At 34.7% G+C, this 19182-nt stretch overlaps 1 protein-coding gene across 1 annotated transcript in view; it reads left to right on the top strand.

Annotated features, from left to right (window-relative positions):
- Positions 1 to 19182, top strand: part of Nme8 (NME/NM23 family member 8) — a 64887-nt gene that overhangs the window by 21993 nt on the left and 23712 nt on the right. The window contains exon 10 of the mRNA XM_078027775.1: positions 3724 to 3899. Within this exon, the coding sequence (XP_077883901.1) occupies positions 3724 to 3899 (176 nt within the window). The remainder of the gene's footprint in view (positions 1 to 3723; positions 3900 to 19182) is intronic.

Raw genomic sequence — 19182 nt, 5'->3', positions numbered from 1 at the left:
AAAATAAAGATATTAGGTCCACCTAAAACTTAAGAATAATATTTTTTAAAAACCCCTGTTTCAAAGACAAACTTAAAAGGAAAAGTAGAAACTATCTGAAAAGCTCTTCATAAAAAAGAATTTTAAAATGCTTTTTATATAATTTTTTTCTTAACAACATTTTATCTTGAGCCATGCTTATCGTCTCATAAAGTCAAAGACAGACAATGTTGTTATAACTGGTTTTTGGAGTAATTCAATCCAAAGTTGAACAAATACCATATTTTTGGATATAGTAGGGAAAAACAACTTATCTTGACATGAAATTCAATTTTTGTTTTATTTAATTTCATTTAGTTTTGGCAAAGTTTTTGAACTTTAATTTCTTAAGTTTAAAAGTAATTTCTAAACAATAGTTTTAAATGGTTTTATTAGTGCATTATAGTTATAAATAATAGTGGGGCTCATTTTGACATAATCATGGAATATAATTTGCTCCACATCAGTCCCTAGTCCTTCATTTTCCCCTCTCCTTCTCTACTTCCTCTATTCTACTGGTTTTCCTTCTGTTTATTTATTTTTAAATTGATGCTTTATAGATAAATATAAAGACGGATTCGCTGTAGTATACTCATATATGTACGTAGCATTATTTGGGCATTTTCATTCCACAGTTCTTCCCTTTTCCTGTCAACCGTTTCACTCAATTTGAGCTTGCTACTACAAAGTCTGGTCTCTAACACTACATTGAGAAAAGATTAATCCCAGTAATTACAGCCACTTCAGAACAATGCCTTATACTAATAAATATTTTTTTTTCAAAAGCTCATTAACAATGTTCTTCAGTAGTCCACTAATCTGAGGTAAATTGGAGTGATTTTCTTGAATTGGTTAAGCAATTCGATAATATGGAAAGGAAAAATTGTTTTTAAACTATATTTGGTTCTTTGGTCAGCTCATTTCCCACTGCTTCCATTCTGGGCTTAGAACAGTGCGGACTAATTTCCCCCCCACCATTTTCTGGGAGTTGATTTATGTATGTATGTGTGCACGTTTCTTGGTCAGGTTTTTAAAATGAGGTGTTTTATTTTGAGGGTGTCAATTACTATGCCATCTGTTTATTCGTAGATCTGACCTTAAGCAGTCGACATTGTTGGAGAAGTGTAAGCAGAGTTTCACTGAAGGGTTTCACTCCCTTCTTGGCTGGAGGGCTCTAATGCCTTCCAGTTTCTGGGTGTCACAAAGCAAGTTCTGAGGAGAGGAGACTGGAATGGACTGGAAGGTGTCAGCCTAGCCTCCAGTGCTTTTTAGACTTGTAAGCAATGACTCAGGGCTCACCAAAGTTGGTCTACTTTTAATTGGTCTCAGTTATTATCCCCCACCCTGAAGGATATGGAGAATGACAACCTCGGGACAGGGAAATGACACCCCCTCCCCCAAAAAAACTGTCTGTCCTGGAAGAAGAGGGAGGAAGAAGTCAATCCCAGTAAATCCTTTCCCAGTAACAATGCCCCCCACTAGGGTGGGAGGTGGGAGGTGAAGGAAGCAAACTTTCATCCCTTCCTGAGCACCTCTACCAAAAGCTAACATTCATCCTTTCCCAACCACAATGGGTCCTGAAGGGAGGAGGGGGATACTGAAATGCCCTTTCTCATGGCCGATGAGTTCTGGAAGGAGAAAAGCAAATAGTGAAGCTCTGGGTAACAGTGGGTCCCAGAGGAAGAAGGTAAACAGTACTGAGCTTTCATCCCTTTCCAGTAACAATACGTTTGGGACTTTTTGCAGTTTTTTTTTCCCTGACTATCCATACCAACATATTCTGCTTCAGTCTTCAATGATTAATTCACTCTCATTGTAACCTATAAAATTCAGAGCCCCTGTATAACTGGCTGTCATTTTCTAACTAGAAAATGTATCTCTCCAGAACTTGACTGATTGACTCCCGCTGTGGGATAAAGGAAAGCTTGCTGATCCATGTGAGGTCTGCTTCCAACTCCTCCAGTATCTGTGCTTCCACAATGGTGCTGAAACCATTTTAGTTATTTTTGCTTATGCAACCTGCATCTCCCAAGGGTCAACCAGGAGACAGGCTCCTCATCTCAGAACTTAGATCACAGGTTTCGAGTGAAAGAGTTCTTTGCTCTTCTCCGCTTTGTGGATTCAATTTGCTGGTTCTGTTTTTATTCACTCTTGGGAAGCTGCTATGATAGGAAAAAACATGTGGCTTCCTCTGAAGATGTTATTCCATTCTCCAAAGGGATAAATCATATGGATTTAAAGGATGTTTGCTTTAGTCATCTTTTTTGCTGCTGTGACTAAAAGACCTGACAAGAAAATTTTAGTTTATTTTGGGGCTCACGGTTTCAAAGTTCCCAGTCCATAGACGGCCGGCTCCATTCCTTGGGGCTTATGGTGAGGCAGAACATCATTCATGGTGGAAGAGTGTGGCAGAGGGGAACAGCTCACATGATAATTAGGAAACAGAGAGTCTAAGCTCACCTCACCAAATGCATATCCCAAAGGCAGGCTTCCAGTGACCCACCTCCTCCAGCCACAACCCTACCTGCCTTTGGTTACTACTCAGTTATTCCCATATGGAGATCAAATCACTGATTGGGGTAAGGCTCTTACAATCATTTCACCTCTGAACATTCCTACATTGTCTCACACATTAGTGTAGGGAATACTTGACACCCAAACCATAACAATGTTAAAAGTATAGTTCACTAGGAGTAAAGAAGTTGGGAAATGAAGTCAACTAGAAGATTGAAATATTCAAAGGGTGGGAGGAAAGGAAGTGAAAGCAAGGGAGTGCCTGAGGCCCTAAAATGGGAAGAAGTGAGAAATAGTAGAGAGAGAAGTTATATTGCTATTAGAGGGAGAGGTGAGGAGAAGAGGCATAATAAAGCAAAGAAACGAGAAGAGCAGAAGAATGTCATTGCCCCCCCCCCATTTCAACCAAAATTACCTCAAAACAAAACACCAAATATAATGAAATAGCAAAAGATTAATAAAAGGAAAAGAAATGATAAAATAGAAAAAGGGAAAAGAAAAAAGTATTTACATGTATATTGTATATACTTGAATCTATCAGCAAATGCAGTCAGAACAATCAAAATATTAATAATGATTATTAATAATAAAAGGAAAAGATTAAAGAAAAATTCTTAATTAAAAATGTGTAAACTTTTCCGCTAAAGTAGCTGAAGTTGAGTATCTGCATCCTATTCCAGACTGTCTGTCTTCCAGTCCTTTATTTCTTGGGCTGTGTGCCTCTTTGTGAGAGCCAATACTGGATGATGTTAAACCCAACCTCCTTTTTTGATCTTAGTCTCTCCTCTTGCTGGAGAAGTTTGGAAGTATAGCTGGTTGAGATGGCTCTCAGCTTCTCTGTTCTCCAGGGCAGGGGGATGGAACTGGAACCTTTTTGGGGGATTTTGGCTAGACATCTCAGATCACTGCTCTTCCTGGTTGGAAGTGGTGCACGGATCTATTTGGGAAGTTCTGGGTTCTGGGTTCGAGCTCTAAATGGAACTTTGGACTTTTATTTGGAGTAGGTATTTTTGAGTGATTAAATCCTTGCACATTTAGGGCTGGGTTGATATTGATCTCAGCTGGGAATCTGGGTTTCTATAATACCCAAAGAGTTCTACTTTTAGGGTGGGGTGACAGACCTTTCTACATTCTACCATCTTCCTTCGTTTAGTTTATAATAATCTTAAATAATGTTTTGTATTTGAACAGTTTACAAGCACTTCTGGATCGACAACACGTATCTCAGTATTGTGATATTGAAGATGATGCAACTAATGTTGCCAGGCTCCTTGATGTTTTCTTTCCTGATTTTAAATTAATGAAAAGCAGGAACGAAGGAAAGACAATGGCACTGCTGCGACCAGATCTTGTTCATGAAAGGAAAGGTAGGAAATAAAGTATAAACTGTTTAAGTACTTTTTCGAGGGATGGATATTAACTTGCTAATTTCTTAGTGATAATGAATAAAACATTTTTAAAAGAGTTTATGAACAATTTTTTTAAACTATGACTTGTCGGTTGATGTTACCATTGCAGTAATTATTATATAGGTGAGATAAGAAGCTTTCAGTGTTTGAAATGCCTCAATTCAGTTTGGGTCAACCCTAATTAAGTGTGACTGGAGGGCTGGGAATGTAGCTCAGTGGGAGAATGCTCGCCAAGCATGTGGGAAGCTTAGGATTCCATCCCTAGTGCACGCTCACATGCACACATACACACACCAAAGTTTGAACAGCATGACTTGAAGAAAATATTTCACCAAGTCTTTTTCTTTATTTGTAAAATTCAGAAGATTAAAGTGCAAACGCATACATAAAGTACCCAGCATTTTAAGTACAAGTTATTTTTAGCCACATTTTACAATCCCATAGCAGAGTAAATACCACAGGATAAGAAGAGGAAGTATAAATTAAAAATTCATTTGTAACTTTTTTCTTTTTTATTCTAATTTGTTACATATGACTGCAGAATGCATTACAATTTATATTGCACACGTACAGCATGATTTTTCATATCTCTGGTTGTATACAAAGTATGTAACTAGTGTACAGAAACACCATTGATATTGATCTTTTATTCCCTGACTTGCTGAATTCAGTTCTAGGAGCTTTGATGGTGTGGTCTTTATGTAGAATGGGATTTCTTCCCCTCAGGTCCACTTACATTTTTGAGTATTTCTGGTGGAGTGGGAACTGAAACATGGGTACTGTGAAGTGCTCCCTGGCATCCTTAGCCTCCTGATACCAGATGCCAGGAACAGTCCTCAAAGCCCCAGATATGACAACAAAATGTCTCCAGACAATGTCGAATGCTCTTCGGGGGACAGATCCTCTCTAATGGAGAACCATTGCTGTGGACAGCTGTGTCAGTGGCAATGCCATATACTACTTCTCCCCTTGCTGTTCTGTAGGGCTTTTATTCCCTCTGCTTGCCTTACTGGCCTTGCCTCAACTTGCCTCAACTTCCTGTGTGCTGCTGGATGGAAGCCACCTGGTCCTTAAGGAGTCAGCTCTTACATTATGCATCAACTGCCCTCATCAGACTATGGAAATTTCAACCTTTCCCTCCTTTGGGGAGAATTTTTTTTTTTTTTTTAATCTTGAATGGATGTTGTATTTGCTCAAGTATTTTTTTTCTGTTTATTGATGTAATTGTGTGCTTTTTCTTAGGTTTAACACATTAATTTTTGAGTGTTGAACAGCCTTACATTCTCCAGATAAATGCCACTTGGTTGTTGGGTAGAGTCAGTTTTACATATGCTAATCATATCCCTAACTGAGGGCTTTAGTGTCCCTATTCACAAGATAGATATGTGGTTCTCTTTAATGTCTTTATCTGGTTTTGGTGTCAGAGTAATGCAGGCCTCATAAAATGAGATAAGAAGTAGTCATGCCTCTTCACTTACTGGAAGAAATAGTGTGGCATCAGCATTTTAATCTTCCTTAAATGTTTATTAAAATATACCAGTAAAATTATCTGGGCCTGGAGTTGTCTTTGTTTCGAAGGCTTGGTTTTGTTTTCAGTTTTGCCTTTCTGCCCTTTAAAATTTTTTTTTAATTATGTGCATATTATTTTTAGTAGACTTTATTTTTTGGAACAGTTTTAGATTTGTAGAAAAATTAACATCATGCAGTTCCCATAAGTGTGCCCACCCCTCGCGTCTCCTGTTGACAACTTATATTCTTGTTATACATTGTTACATTTAATCAACCCATGTGGTTACAATTTATTAACTTAAGTTTCAAAATTTACATTAAGCTTCCCTTTTTGTTGTGTACTTTTTAAGGTGACACAAGGTCATGTGTCCCCACTACAGACTCATACAGAAGAAATTACTGCCTTAGAACTCCTGTGTTCACCTACTAATCCCTTCTCCCTCTCAACCCCTGGCAGCCACTGATCTATTTTCTATCTCAACAGTTTGTAGTTTCCAAAATGTGAATACCTTTGAAATCATACAGTATGTGGGCTCTTCAGATGGATTTCTTTCACTTAGCAATGTGTAGTTAGAGTTCCTTCAGGTCTTTTTGACAGCTTGATAGCTCATATTTATTTATTTATTTGTTTGTTTATTTATTTATTTAGTGTGTGTGTGTGTGTGTGTGTGTGTGTGTGTGTAGTATCTAACATTCCTCTGTATGTCTATAACAAAGTGTGTTTATAAAATTACTTATTAAGGGACAACTTGCCTGTTTCCACTTTTTGATGATCGTGAACAAAAGTGCCTTAGACATTCCTGTGTGGGTTTTTGTGTAGAATAAGCTTTCAACTTCATTGGGTAAATAGCTAGGAGTATGATTATTGCATCATATATAAAACTTTGTTTAGCTTTGTAAGAAACTGCCAGAATGTGTTTTGCAGTAATTGTTCCATTTCCTTCCCCCTCATCAATGAGCAAAAGTTCCTATTCTGCATCTTTGTCAGCATTTGATTTTGTCAGTTTTTGGAGTTTATCTATATCATTAGGAACATAATAATATCTTATTGTTGTTTTTATTTACAATTCCCTAATATGAGGGAGCATCTTGACATATGAGGCCAAGCATCTTTTCATATGCTTACTGGTCATATCTGTATCTTCGCCAAAGAAGATAAAGATTTTTTTTTTTTTTTGATCAGGGCTTGAATAAAGGAACACTTATCCACCCAGCCACATCCTCAGCCCTTTTTTGTGTTATATTTAGAGATAGGGTCTCACTGAGTTGCTTAGTGTCTTGCTAAGTTGCTGAGGCTGGCTTTGAACTTGTGATCCTGCCTCAGCCTCCCAAGCTGCTGGGATTATGAAATACCTAGAAAAGAGGACATTGAGTGTTTGACCACAAAGAAATGATGAATTTGATGGACATTATAATTACCATATTTATTTCACAGGACCTTTTGTCTATATCCTAATTGTGATGTTTGTTTTGTTACTGAGTGATAACTTTATTTTTATATTTTGAATACTAGTTCTTTATTATATATGTGGTTATGTGGTTTACAAATATGTTCTGTGTTTTTGATTCTGTGACTTTTTGCTGTCTTGGCAGTTTTTATCTTCTAAAATGTCTCCTCACACATTTTTTCCTTTGCTCTATGATCATTTACTGATAGAGGAGCATTGATATCTCCAATTATAATATTGGGTTTATCTATTAATCTTGTAGTTTATCAGTTTGGGCCTCATATGCTGTTTTGTGAGGTATATATACATTATGGAAGGCTATGCCTTAGGTAATTGACCCTTTTATTATCTCTAATAATTTTCTTTTGTCTGATTCATATAGCTGCTCAGCTTTTTAGAAAATTAGTGTTAGTATGTATATATTGTTCTTTATCCCTTTACTTTTAAAATTATCTTTATATCTTTAAAATTATCTTTATATTTAAAGAGAGTTTCTTGTGAACCCATTTAAATATATATTTATTACCTTATTACCTTCTGAAAATCTCCTGTAAGTGACATATCAAGACCATTCACACTTAAAGTGAATATAAATAGAATTGTATTAATATATGCCATGTTTGTAGTTGTTTTCTATTCACTGCAATTATTTTTGTTTCTTTCTCTTCTAAAAATCTTGAAAAATCTTTCTCTGCCTTCTCTGATTTTAATTGAGCATTTTAAAATTCTAGTTCTCTCTTCTCTCAGCATGTTGCTGTGAACTGAATCGGGCATCCCTAATACCAAGTTTACATGTTTAAGTCTTGATCCCTTCTCCATGTGAATGTATTTGAATTGATTAATTGAGGCTGTAAAAAAAGGGTCTTTATAGAAAAGGAATAGATCAGCACTGTCTCCATAGCAAATTTTGTCATTGTAAGGAGAGACATTGGAATTCTTGTATTTTTTACTGCTCACCCTCACTCCCTGCAAAATACCAAGATGCAGGTAAGAGGTAGCTCTCCCCATGCCAGGGAGGGAGGCCTCACCAGAAACCTGATTTTCTGATACCGTTATCTTGGATTCCAGGTTCTAGAACTGTTCAAAAACAAATTTCTATTGTGGAATTAACTCAGGCTGTGGTATTTTATTAGAAAAACCCAAGCTGAATAATATACATATCAAATATACTTAATTAAAAATCTTGGTTGCCTTGTAGTTTTCAATATATATTTACAATTAATCTAAGTCCACTTTCAAATTACATGTACTTTCTGGATAATGCGGTTGCCTTATCACAGACAATTATCATAGAGTGTTCCCAATTCTTTCATACTGTCCCTTTGATCCTGGAGATGATTCATTTCACTTATCCATAAGCCAAATTGCCCGATATAGGACATTAATGCTAATATTACTTTCAGCAAGTAGCTATCTATTAACTAAGAGTGTGAAACACAAAATCTGTAATGTTCCCTTTACCTTTTCTTTCTTTGAAACTCATCCTTTCTAGTTTTTTTAAGGAAATTTTTATTTTTTAATTTATATATGACATCGAAATGCATTACAATTCTTATTATTCATGTAGAGCACAATTTTTCATCTTTAATTTATTTATTTATTCTAATTTGTTATACATGACGGCAGAATGCATTTCAATTAATAGTAAACATTTACAGCACAATTTTTCATTTCTCTAGTTGTACACAAAGTAGAGCCACACTATTCCATTCGTGTCTTCATACATGTATTTAATGATGTCCATCTCATTCTACCATCTTTCCTACTCCCATCGCCCTTCCCTTTCATGCCCTTCCCTTTGCCCTATCTAAAATTCCTCCATTCCTCCCATGCTCCCCACCCCATCCCCATTATGGATTCGAATCCACATATCAAAGAAAACATTTGGTGTTTGTTTTTTTTGGGATTGGCTTACTTCAAGTAGCATAATATTCTCCAACTCCATCCATTTACCTGCAATTGCCATGTTTTTATTCTCTTTTAATGCTAAGATTATTTCATTGTGTATATATACCACAGATTCTTTATCCATTCATCTACTGAAGGGCATTTAGGTTGGTTTCACAATTTAGCTATTGTGAATTGAGCTGCTATAAACATTGATGTTACTGTTTCCCTGTAGTATGCTGTTTTTAAGTCCTTTGGGTATAAACCAAGAAGTGAGATAGCTGGGTCAAATGGTATTTCCATTCTAAGTTTTCCAAGGAATCTCCATACTGCTTTCCATATTGGTTGCACCAATTTGTAGTCCCACCAGCAATGTATTAGTATGCATTTTCCCTGACATTCTTGCCAACACTTATTGTTGTATTCTTTTTTTTAAAAAAAAAAATATATATATATATTTAGTTGTCATTGGACCTTTATTTTATTTATTTACATGTGGTTTTGATAATCGAACCCAGTGCCTCACACATGTTAAGCAAGTGGTCTACCACTGAGCTACAACCCCAACCCTTGTTTGTATTCTTAATAGCTGCCATTCTAACTGGAGTAAGATGAAATCATAGTGTAGTTTTGAGTTGCATTTCTCTAATTGCTAGGGATGTTGAACATTTTTTCATATATTTGATGATTGATTGTATATCATCTTCTGAAAAGTGTCTGTTTAGTTCCTTGCCCCATTTCTTGATTGGGTCATTTTTTGGGAGGTGTTAAAATTGTTGAATTCTTTATATATCCTAGAGATTAGTACTCAATATGATGTGCATGTGGTAAAATTTGCTCCCATTCTGTAGGCTTTCTATTTACCTCATTGATTGTTTCTTTTGCTGAGAAGAAGTTTTTTAGTTTGAATCCATTCCATTTATTGATTCTTGATTTTATTTCTTGTGCTACAGGAGCCTGGTTTAAGAAGTTGAGGCCTAATCTGACATGATGAAGATTTGGGCCTATTTTCCTTTTTTATTAGGCACAGGGTCTTTGGTTTAATCACTAGGTCCTTGATTCACTTTGAGTTGAGTTTTGTGCATGGTGAAAGATAGGGGCTTAATTTCATTTTGCTGCATATGGATTTCCAGTTTTCCCAGCACCATTTGTTGAAGAGACTATCTTTTCTCCAATATATGTTTTTGGCACCTTTATCTAATATGAGATAACTGTATTTATGTGGGTTTGTCTCTGTGTCTTCTATTCTTTATCATTGGTCTACATATCTATTTTGGTGCCAATACCATACCGTTTTTGTTACTTTAGCTCTGTCGTATAATTTAAGGTCTGTTATTGTGATGCCTCCTGCTTCACTTTTCTTGCTAAGGATTGCTTTTGCTATTCTGAATCTCTTATTTTCCCAAATGAATTTCATGACTGCTTTTTTTTGTTTCTATGAAGGATGTCATTGGAACCTCAATAAGAATTGCATAAAATGTATATAGTGCTTTTTGGTAGTATGGCCGTTTTGACAATATTATATCTTCCTATCCTAGAACATGGGAGAAGATCTTTATCTTTCCATCTTCTAAGGTCTTTTTTTTTTTTTTTTTTTTTAGTGTTCTGTAGTTTTCACTGTAGAGGTCTTTCACCTCTTTTGTTGGTTCCTAAATATTTTATTTTCTTTAAGGCTATTGTAAATGGAGCAGTTTTCCTAATTTCTCTTTCAGTTGATTCATCACTGGTGTACACTGGAACACAATTGATACATGTGTGTTAATTTTGTATCCTGCTACTACTTTGCTGAATTCATGTATGAGTTCTAGGAGTTTTCTGGTGAAATTTTTGGGTCTTCTAAATATAGAATCATGTTGTCAGCAAATAGAGATGGTTTGAGTTCTTTTCCTATTTGTATACCTTTCATTGTTTCTTCTTAGTTTTGAAAGATACTTTCACGGGATAAAGAATTCCAAGTTGGTGGATTTGGGGTTTCAGGACTTTAAATACCTCATTCCACTGTGCTCTTACTTGTGTTATCTCTGATGTGAAGTTTAGTGTAATTATTACTCTGCTTTACTTACCTAACCTATGAGTAAGGTTTTTTTTTTTTTTTTTTAAATGTTTCCTTCAGGATTTTCTTTTTCTTTTTCTTAAGTTTGAAAAAATTGTTCATAAATACAAATGTTTTGATTTTTTATCATGCTCAGTGTTCTATGAGCTCCCTGAATATATGGTTTGGTGTCTTTCATTCATTTTGAAAAATTCTCAGTCATTATAATTTCAACGATTTCTTCTGTTTTTTTTTCTTCTTTTTCCTGGAATTGCCATTATGAGTTTGCTACATCTTCAGAATTGCCCTTAGATAGTCTTCTCTTCTTTTTTTTGTTTTATTTTTCCCCCATTCTTTTTTTCTCTTTTGCATTTCTGTTTGGCAAGTTTTCATTAATATATCCTCATTCTCACTGATTTATTTCCTTGGTTGTATCAGAAATTACTGGTGAGTCCTTTAAAAACATTTTTCATTTCTATTATAGTGTTCTTTGTTTTATAGCATTTCCTTTTGATTCTTAGGGTTTCTATCTCTTTGCTTACATTGCTCATCTATGTACATGTTTGCTTTTTCTTCTATAGTCCTAAACATACAAGTCATAGTAATTTTGAATTCTCTGTCTGGCATTTCCAAAGTCTCTATTGTATCAGAGTTTGTTTTTTCCTCTTCATACTAAGCTTTTTAACAAATTTTTCTTTCTTTCCTTCTTTTCTTTTCCTTTTTTGTTGTATATTTTGAATTTTTGTTGTTGTTTTTGAAAGTCAGACATGATGGAACAGATAATGGGAACCGAGGCAATTAGGTTTTTATTGTGAGGTTTTCTGTTAATCTGTTTAGGAGCTGGCCTGTGTTTAATATTTTCTGTTGCTGTAGTTGCCAGAGGTTTCAGCTTCTTTTAGTTTAATATCTATTTTTTTGACAGTACATGTACTTGCATTTTTTTTGCTTTTTATTTTTATTTATTTTTATTCATATATGACAGCGGAATGCATTACAATTCTTATTACACATAGAGAGCACAATTTTTCATATCTCTGGTGGTATACAAAGTATATCCACACAAATTCATATCTTTATACATGTACTTTGGATAATAATGTTTATTACATTCCATCATCGTTTATAACCCCATGCCCCTTCCTTCCCCACCTACCCCTGTGCCCTATCTAAAGTTCGTCTATTCCTCCCATGCTTGCTCTCCCTATCCCACTATGAATCAGCCTCCTTATATCAAATAAAACATTCAGCATTTGATTTTTTGGTTTGGCTAACTTCACTTAGCATTATCTTCTCTAACTCCATCCATTTACCTGCAAATGCTATGATTTTATTCTCTTTTGTTGCTGAGTAATAATCCATTGTGTGTATATATGCCACATTTTTTTATCCATTCATTTATTGACGGGCATCTAGGTTGATTCCATAGTTTAGCTATTGTGAATTGTGCTGCTATAAACATGGAAGTGGCTGTTAGTTTAATATCTTGTCCCCAAACTCCATGTCATGTTTGGGTTTCTTGAAAGGACTCTTCTTTAGATAGAGTTTGTTTCTTATAACCCTCTCCATTGCAATCCACGTTATTTTACTGGTTTCCTGTTGATGTTCTGGTAAGGTGTTAGATGGAGAAGCACAGTATAATCTTATGATTAAATCTAAGGTGGTAGCAGGCCTGAATACCTGGGCTGAGAAATTCAGAAGCAATACTTAGCCCTTGTAATTTTCCCCCTCATGTGACACAGGAAGCCTGGAGAGGGCTGTAGTAGTCTGGTTACCCTTTCCTTAGATCACATCAGGCTTTGGCAAAGTAATTTTCTGTAAAAACTTATTCTGAAGAAGTCTATGAATGTATTTCAAAGTCATTATCCTTCCCCTGGGCATGTTTTAAGATGTTTACTTTTTCCTTTGTCCAGAGTACCTACATGTACTACTCACCAGTTAGTCACTTTGCACCCATTTCAGCTGTCAGATCAACATTGTAGTGAGTACAGCACAGTAAGATACTTTACTAGTATATTTACTAGAATTGCTGTATGTATATACGTGGCTGTATAACCAATGTGATCCTGCAATCTGTACACGTGGAAAAATGAGAATTCATACCCCATTTGAATCAAATGTATGATATGTCAAGATCATTGTATTGACATGAGCAATTAATAAAAAGTAAATAAAAATATTACAGAAACAAAAAAGAGCAAAATAGTCATCATTCACATAACTTTTATAATTATATATTGTTATAACCATACAATTTTTATTAGTTATTGTTTATCTCTCACTGTGCCTAGTTTATTAATTAAGCTTTATCATATGTATTGAAAACAACATGGTACATATATGATTCAGTCCTATCCAAGATTTCAGGCATCCACTTGAGAGTGTCAAAACCTATCTTCCAAGGACAAATGGGGACTAGTGTATTAACAAAAATATAAAAATCCCCATGTCTTTGTCATTGTTTTTATCTCCTCTGGGACTACAGAAGTGCTTCTCTCCATTTTGAGCCTAGCTTTTCAGGATAATTGCCATTATAATTTAAAATCTCTTTTCTTCTAGTCAAAGAACCTAGAATGTAGCCTTTAAAAATATATTGCGATAATCTCTTAAATGCCGTGTTTTATGCCACTTACATAAATGTCATTTTTTATAACTTTTGTTATTTTATTCTGTTTTTTGTTTCTGACTTCTTTAGGAATTTAATTACATTTTTTAGCACTCCAATGTAATCTACCTATTGGCTTTTTATAAATATCTACACTTTGAATATTTGTTTTAGTGATTGTTCTATGGATTACATAAAATACAACTTTAAAACTACTTGGGGATAATATCTTACCACTTCAAATGAATTGTAGTAAATTTAAAACCATATATGTCATTTTACCTTTTTCCATCTATGGTAGTTGCCGTGAGTATCACATCTACATATATTGAATATTCTACCAAACTATGTTGCAATTTTTGCTTTTTTATCAGTGGAAATATTTTATAGAACTTAACACAGGGACATTTTTTATGTTCACCCAAATACTTACCTTTTCTTTCTTTCCCTCCTTTTCTCCTTTCTTGTTTTGTATTGCTTGATGTCATTTCTCTTCTACCTGAAGAACTTGAGCATTTCTTTTCAAGAAGATCTGCTGACAACAGTTCTCTTTCACCTAAGAATGTCTTTATTTTACCTTCCCTCCTTAAGGATATTTGTACTGACATAGCATTCTAGGTTGACAATTTCTTCTCTCCCAGCATGCTAAAAATTCTGTGCTATTGCCTCTGATCTCACTGGTTCTACTGAGAAATCCACAATTATTCGAAGCATGTAATGTGCTCCATCTTTTTGTTGTTTTTCAAGTTGGCCAAGATTGGCTGCTTTTAAGATCTTTTTCTTTGTTTCTGCTTTTCAGTAATTATACTACCATGCATCTGAGCATACTTTGCTTTGAGTTTGGGGTTCACTGAGCTTCTTGAATCTATAAATTATGTCTTTTGCAAAATTTGTTTTTTCCTCCTGCCATTGCTTATTCAAAATTTTTTTTTTCTGTTTCAAACTTTTCTTCACTCCATCTATGTTTCAAAAGATACATAACTTAGATATATTTTTTTTTGATGTCTCATAAGTTCCTGAGGCTTTGGTCACTTTTAATGGTTTTTTTCTACATAGTTTTAATTGTATAATTTTTATTTAAAGTTCAAGTTCCATCATCTCCTTTTAGACATTTAGACTGTACAGTGAAATTCTTATTTAGTTGTTTTATGTTTAGTTTTCTTCATTTTGTTTGGCTCATTTCTACAGCTTTGATTTCTCTGCTGAAAACTTATTTTTTAATCACTTTGAACTCACTTCATGGAACATGGCTATAAGGGCTGCTTGAAGTTCTTAATCTGTGAATTCCAGCACATGTGTTCCCTGGGAACTGCTGTCTGTTGATTGAATTTTCACTGTAGAGTTGTTAAGATTTGTTTAATTCTTTATAGATGGCTTAATTTTGAATTGTATCCTGGTCCCTAGACATTTTGGATGTTATGTAATTTGGACTCTGAGTCTTGCTAAGATCTTCTGGAGAATTTCGATTTCTTGTTTGTGTGGGTGTTTGTTTTGGCACTAAACTAGCCAGGTTAGGTTCATAACTGCATATTTCAGCCTATTCTCTGTGGACTGTTGGCAGTGTCAGTTCTGTTCTCAAGTTTTTGCAATGTTTTATGGACATTGTGCAAACTGTAGTGATCAGGACCCACCTCCCCCCCATCATGGGAGTCTACTCTGCTGTTCACTTCTCAAGTTTTATTATGCACAGCTCAGAGGTGGACCCAGTACCTCAATAACAGATTTCTGGAATGATTTTCTCCAGCCCTGTTTTTTCTGGATCTTTATCGTGGGTCCCCTGGCTGGAAATCTGGGCTTCAGTCTCCCTGTGCTGCTGTCTCATTTGGGCCAGTGTCCAGCAAAGTGGACAGAATAAGAATTCTCCCATACTCTTAGGCCACAAAGGCCTAAGAGTATGGGACCTCTGGAGCAGGGTTCTGGCTGAGGTCTGCCTCAGGGCAGGGCCGAGAGAGTAAAAAACAAGACCACCCTCAAAGTCTCCAATGCAGGCCCCACTTTCTGGTCTTTAGTCAAAAGAAAGGACTTTTGCATCTTCTTTTGTCCATAGCCTCTGCATAGTTTTAAGATTTGATCTTCCCTAGGTGTAGTCTTGGAAATATGGGAGAAAAGATCCCAGAAAACTCACCTTGCATTGAATTTTCTTTGCTTTTTATTTCTTTCCCCAGTCGACCTGCAATTATTCAATTTTCAGTGACCTTAGATAGTTACTATATGCATTCAGTTCATATTTTTTAGTTATAATTAGTAGGACACATTTATTATCTTAGATGGACTTTCTATACACTCTTGTTTGAAATAATAAAGATTGGGGCTTGTTTTCTGATTCGAACAGTAAATAGTATGTGAAAAATCACAAGTGCTGACAAGGACATGGAGAAAAAGGAACCCTGGCAGACTGTTGTTGGGAATGTATATTAGTATAACTGTTACTGAAAACAGTATGGAAGTTCCTCAGAAACTGAAATCCCACTTCTGGGTATATATTCAGAGGAAGTGAAATCAGTATATGACCATGACATCTGTAACTCCAAGTTTTTTTGTAGCACTATTCACAATAACCATAAAATGGAAACAATGTAAATGCCCATCAGTTGATGAATGGCTAAATAAAATGTGGTACATAACAGAATGGAATACTGTTCAAACATAAAAAATAATTAAATCCTATCATTTGCAACAGCATGAATGGAACTGATGATGATTATGTAAAGTGTTAACAGGCCAGGCATGCAAAGACGGTACTGCAGGATCTCACTCATATATGGAATCTGAAAAAGATGATCTCATAGGAATTGAAAGAATGGTAGTTTCCAAAGATTAGGGAGAATTGAGCAGAGGGGTTGGATGAGGAAAGGTTGATTTATGGATACTAAGTAAGTTAAGGTTGGATAGAAATAAGAAGTTTTAGTGTGTGATTGCACAGTAAACTGTGGATAGATGTTATGTATTGTACATTTCAAAAGCTAGAAGAGAGAATTTTGATTGTTTGCACCATAAAGAAGTGATAAATGGAAGAGTTAGACAGGTTTGTTATGAGGACACAATGTATACACATATTGAAATATCACATGGTACCTCAGAAATATGTACAATTTTTGTGTTTTTATGTATATGCTAAAATATTTAAGATGGATGTTATTAATAAAGTGAATTAATTGAATTAAAAAAGAAAAATAAAAAAGTCTCATTACAGTTTTTATATACCTCCCAGAAAATAATATATATAAAAATATATATAAAAATAAATATATATATATATAAATAGTAATATTTTATGTACTTTAAACATAAATGTTTAAATATTACATATAATATGATTATTATAGTCTTAATAGATTAGAAAAACTTTGCTTATACAACTTGCATCATGCTTTAGTCACTTAATAAAATTAAAAGGACATTTTCTGTATTATTAAGAAATCTTTATAGACTTTTTTTGAGAAGTCATTTAAATGACCTTTTATTAACAATACTAAAATATCATTATTGAATAATGTTGGGAAAATAAATTTAAGAACAACCACAGTTTTCATTCTGCTTCCCTGCCATTTTGACATTTCATTTTTTCCTTTTAGGTTTTACATATTTTTATAGATACAGAGTTTAATATACTGCTTTTCTCAGTCTAGCATATCTTTAACATTTATTCATGTCTTTATTCTTTTAAAATAAGATTTAATCTTTGCATTGTTATAAGATTCTATGTATTTCAAGTTCTTTAATAACCATTTTCTATTACTTGCCATTTAAGTTTTGTTTTCACATTTTTGCTTTTAGAATTAATTCTACAATGACTGTATCTGCAAATGTTTTTTGTGCTATTATGGTTTGGATATGAGGTGTCCCCAAAGGCTCCCATGTTCATGCAGAATGCTCAGAGGTGAAATGATTAGATTGTTAGAGCTGTTACCTAAACATTCCATCCGGTTTGAATGGACTGGGTGGTACCTGTAGGCCAGTGGGGGTTTGGGGGAGGAAGTAAGTCACTGGGAGTATGCCTGGGAGGGTGCATCTCACTGTGGTCCCCTCTATTCCCCCCGCCACCCTCTCTGCTTTCTGGCTATCATGAGCACAGCAGCTTCTCTCCTCCTTGCTATTCCACCATGATGTTCTGCCTCATCTTGGGCCCAGAGCAATAGACTTGGCCAAGTATGGACTGAACCTCTGAAACCATGAGCTAAAATATACTCATCTTTTTCTAAGTTTTTCTTGTCAGGTATTTTGGACACAGGAACAAAAAGCTGACTAAAACACTGCCTCTAATCTACTCCCAGAGGGAGATTTCTGGGTGAATACAACCATTTATGAAAGCCTTTATATATAATATTACCTTGCTTTCCGAAAGTGTGTTGCTCGTTTACTATTCTTTCCTCAAAGATATTGAGAGTATCTATCTTATCATGATCTTGTTAACATTATGCAATTTTATTTTCAAAATTATTAAAAATTTAATTAGGAAATTGAATTGCCTTGCTTAAATATGTGTGTCTTGATTAAAAATGAAATCAGACATCTTTCCATGCAATTTAAAATCATTTTTATATGTGTTTGCTAATAATGTCCTATTATTCACAATATGTTTATCATAGTTTTGAACAAGTTTTTTTAAAAAAATAGATATTTTAAGTGAACTTATCTTGCTATTTTTAGTATGTTTAATATTTCATTTTAATTTTTCATTTAAATTTAAAATTTATTTACTTAAATTTGTCTAGTCTTCATTGTTCTATTTTTTATAATTATTTTTATAATATATGTTTTGAAATACAATTTACATTTCACACAATTCATCCATTTCAAAATCTAGTTATTTTTGTTTGCTTGCTTAATTTTTATTTAGGCAGCATCTTACTGTATTGTTTAGGATAGGACCTCAAGCTCTCTATCCTTTCACTTAGTACTCCCATGTAGTGGAGATCCACAGGTGTGTGATCTACACCCAGTTCCTAAAGTTCTAATTTTTTATGCTTACAAAATCTTTGCTCATTCATTTGTTAATATATGTCAAATATAGTTGTCTGTTGTTATCTTGAGGGGATTGACTTCAGGACCTCCCGTAGATATCAACACCCAGGGGTACTTGAGTTCATTATATAAAATGGTATATTTGCACATCACCTAAGCACACCCTCTCCTATACTTTAAATTATCTGTAGATGACTTCTAATACCTAACACAACATAAATGCTAGGTAAATAGTTGTTATATTGTATTGTTTAAGGAATAATGACAAGAAAAAAATGTGTATACGTATTCAGTACAGACTCAGCCATCATAGACCTAGATACTTTTTGGACTTGTGATTGATTAAATCCACAGATATGAAATCTGTGGCAATGGGGCCAACTATACTTGCCATTTGGCCAAAAGTGCTGACTTAGGTATTAGAAATATGCTAATAAGGGGCTAGGGACTTGGCTCAAGTGGTAGCGTGCTCGTGCTGGACTGGCATGCGTGAGGCACTGAGTTCGATCCTCAGTACCACATAAAAATAAAATAAAGATATGTCAAGGAACCCAGCATTAAAAAAAAAAGAAATATGCTAATAAAAGTTGCTACACATGGTGAGGTCATTGCTGTGGTAGTCATTACCAGTATTCTCCCCATCCCATCTCCTGCAGTCTGGGGAAATGGAAGATTGCATTCTTCAGTCCTTTACATTTGAATAGTGACACGTGATTAGTTTTAGCCAATTAACTATAAGAGGAAGTGCTAACTGTCACTTGTGGGCTAAGGCTATAAAACATCTATATTACAAGTAAT

The sequence above is a fragment of the Ictidomys tridecemlineatus genome, chromosome 2, assembly GCF_052094955.1.
Source record: "Ictidomys tridecemlineatus isolate mIctTri1 chromosome 2, mIctTri1.hap1, whole genome shotgun sequence".
NCBI lineage: Eukaryota > Metazoa > Chordata > Mammalia > Rodentia > Sciuridae > Ictidomys > Ictidomys tridecemlineatus.
This window is presented reverse-complemented; position numbering and strand designations above follow the sequence as displayed.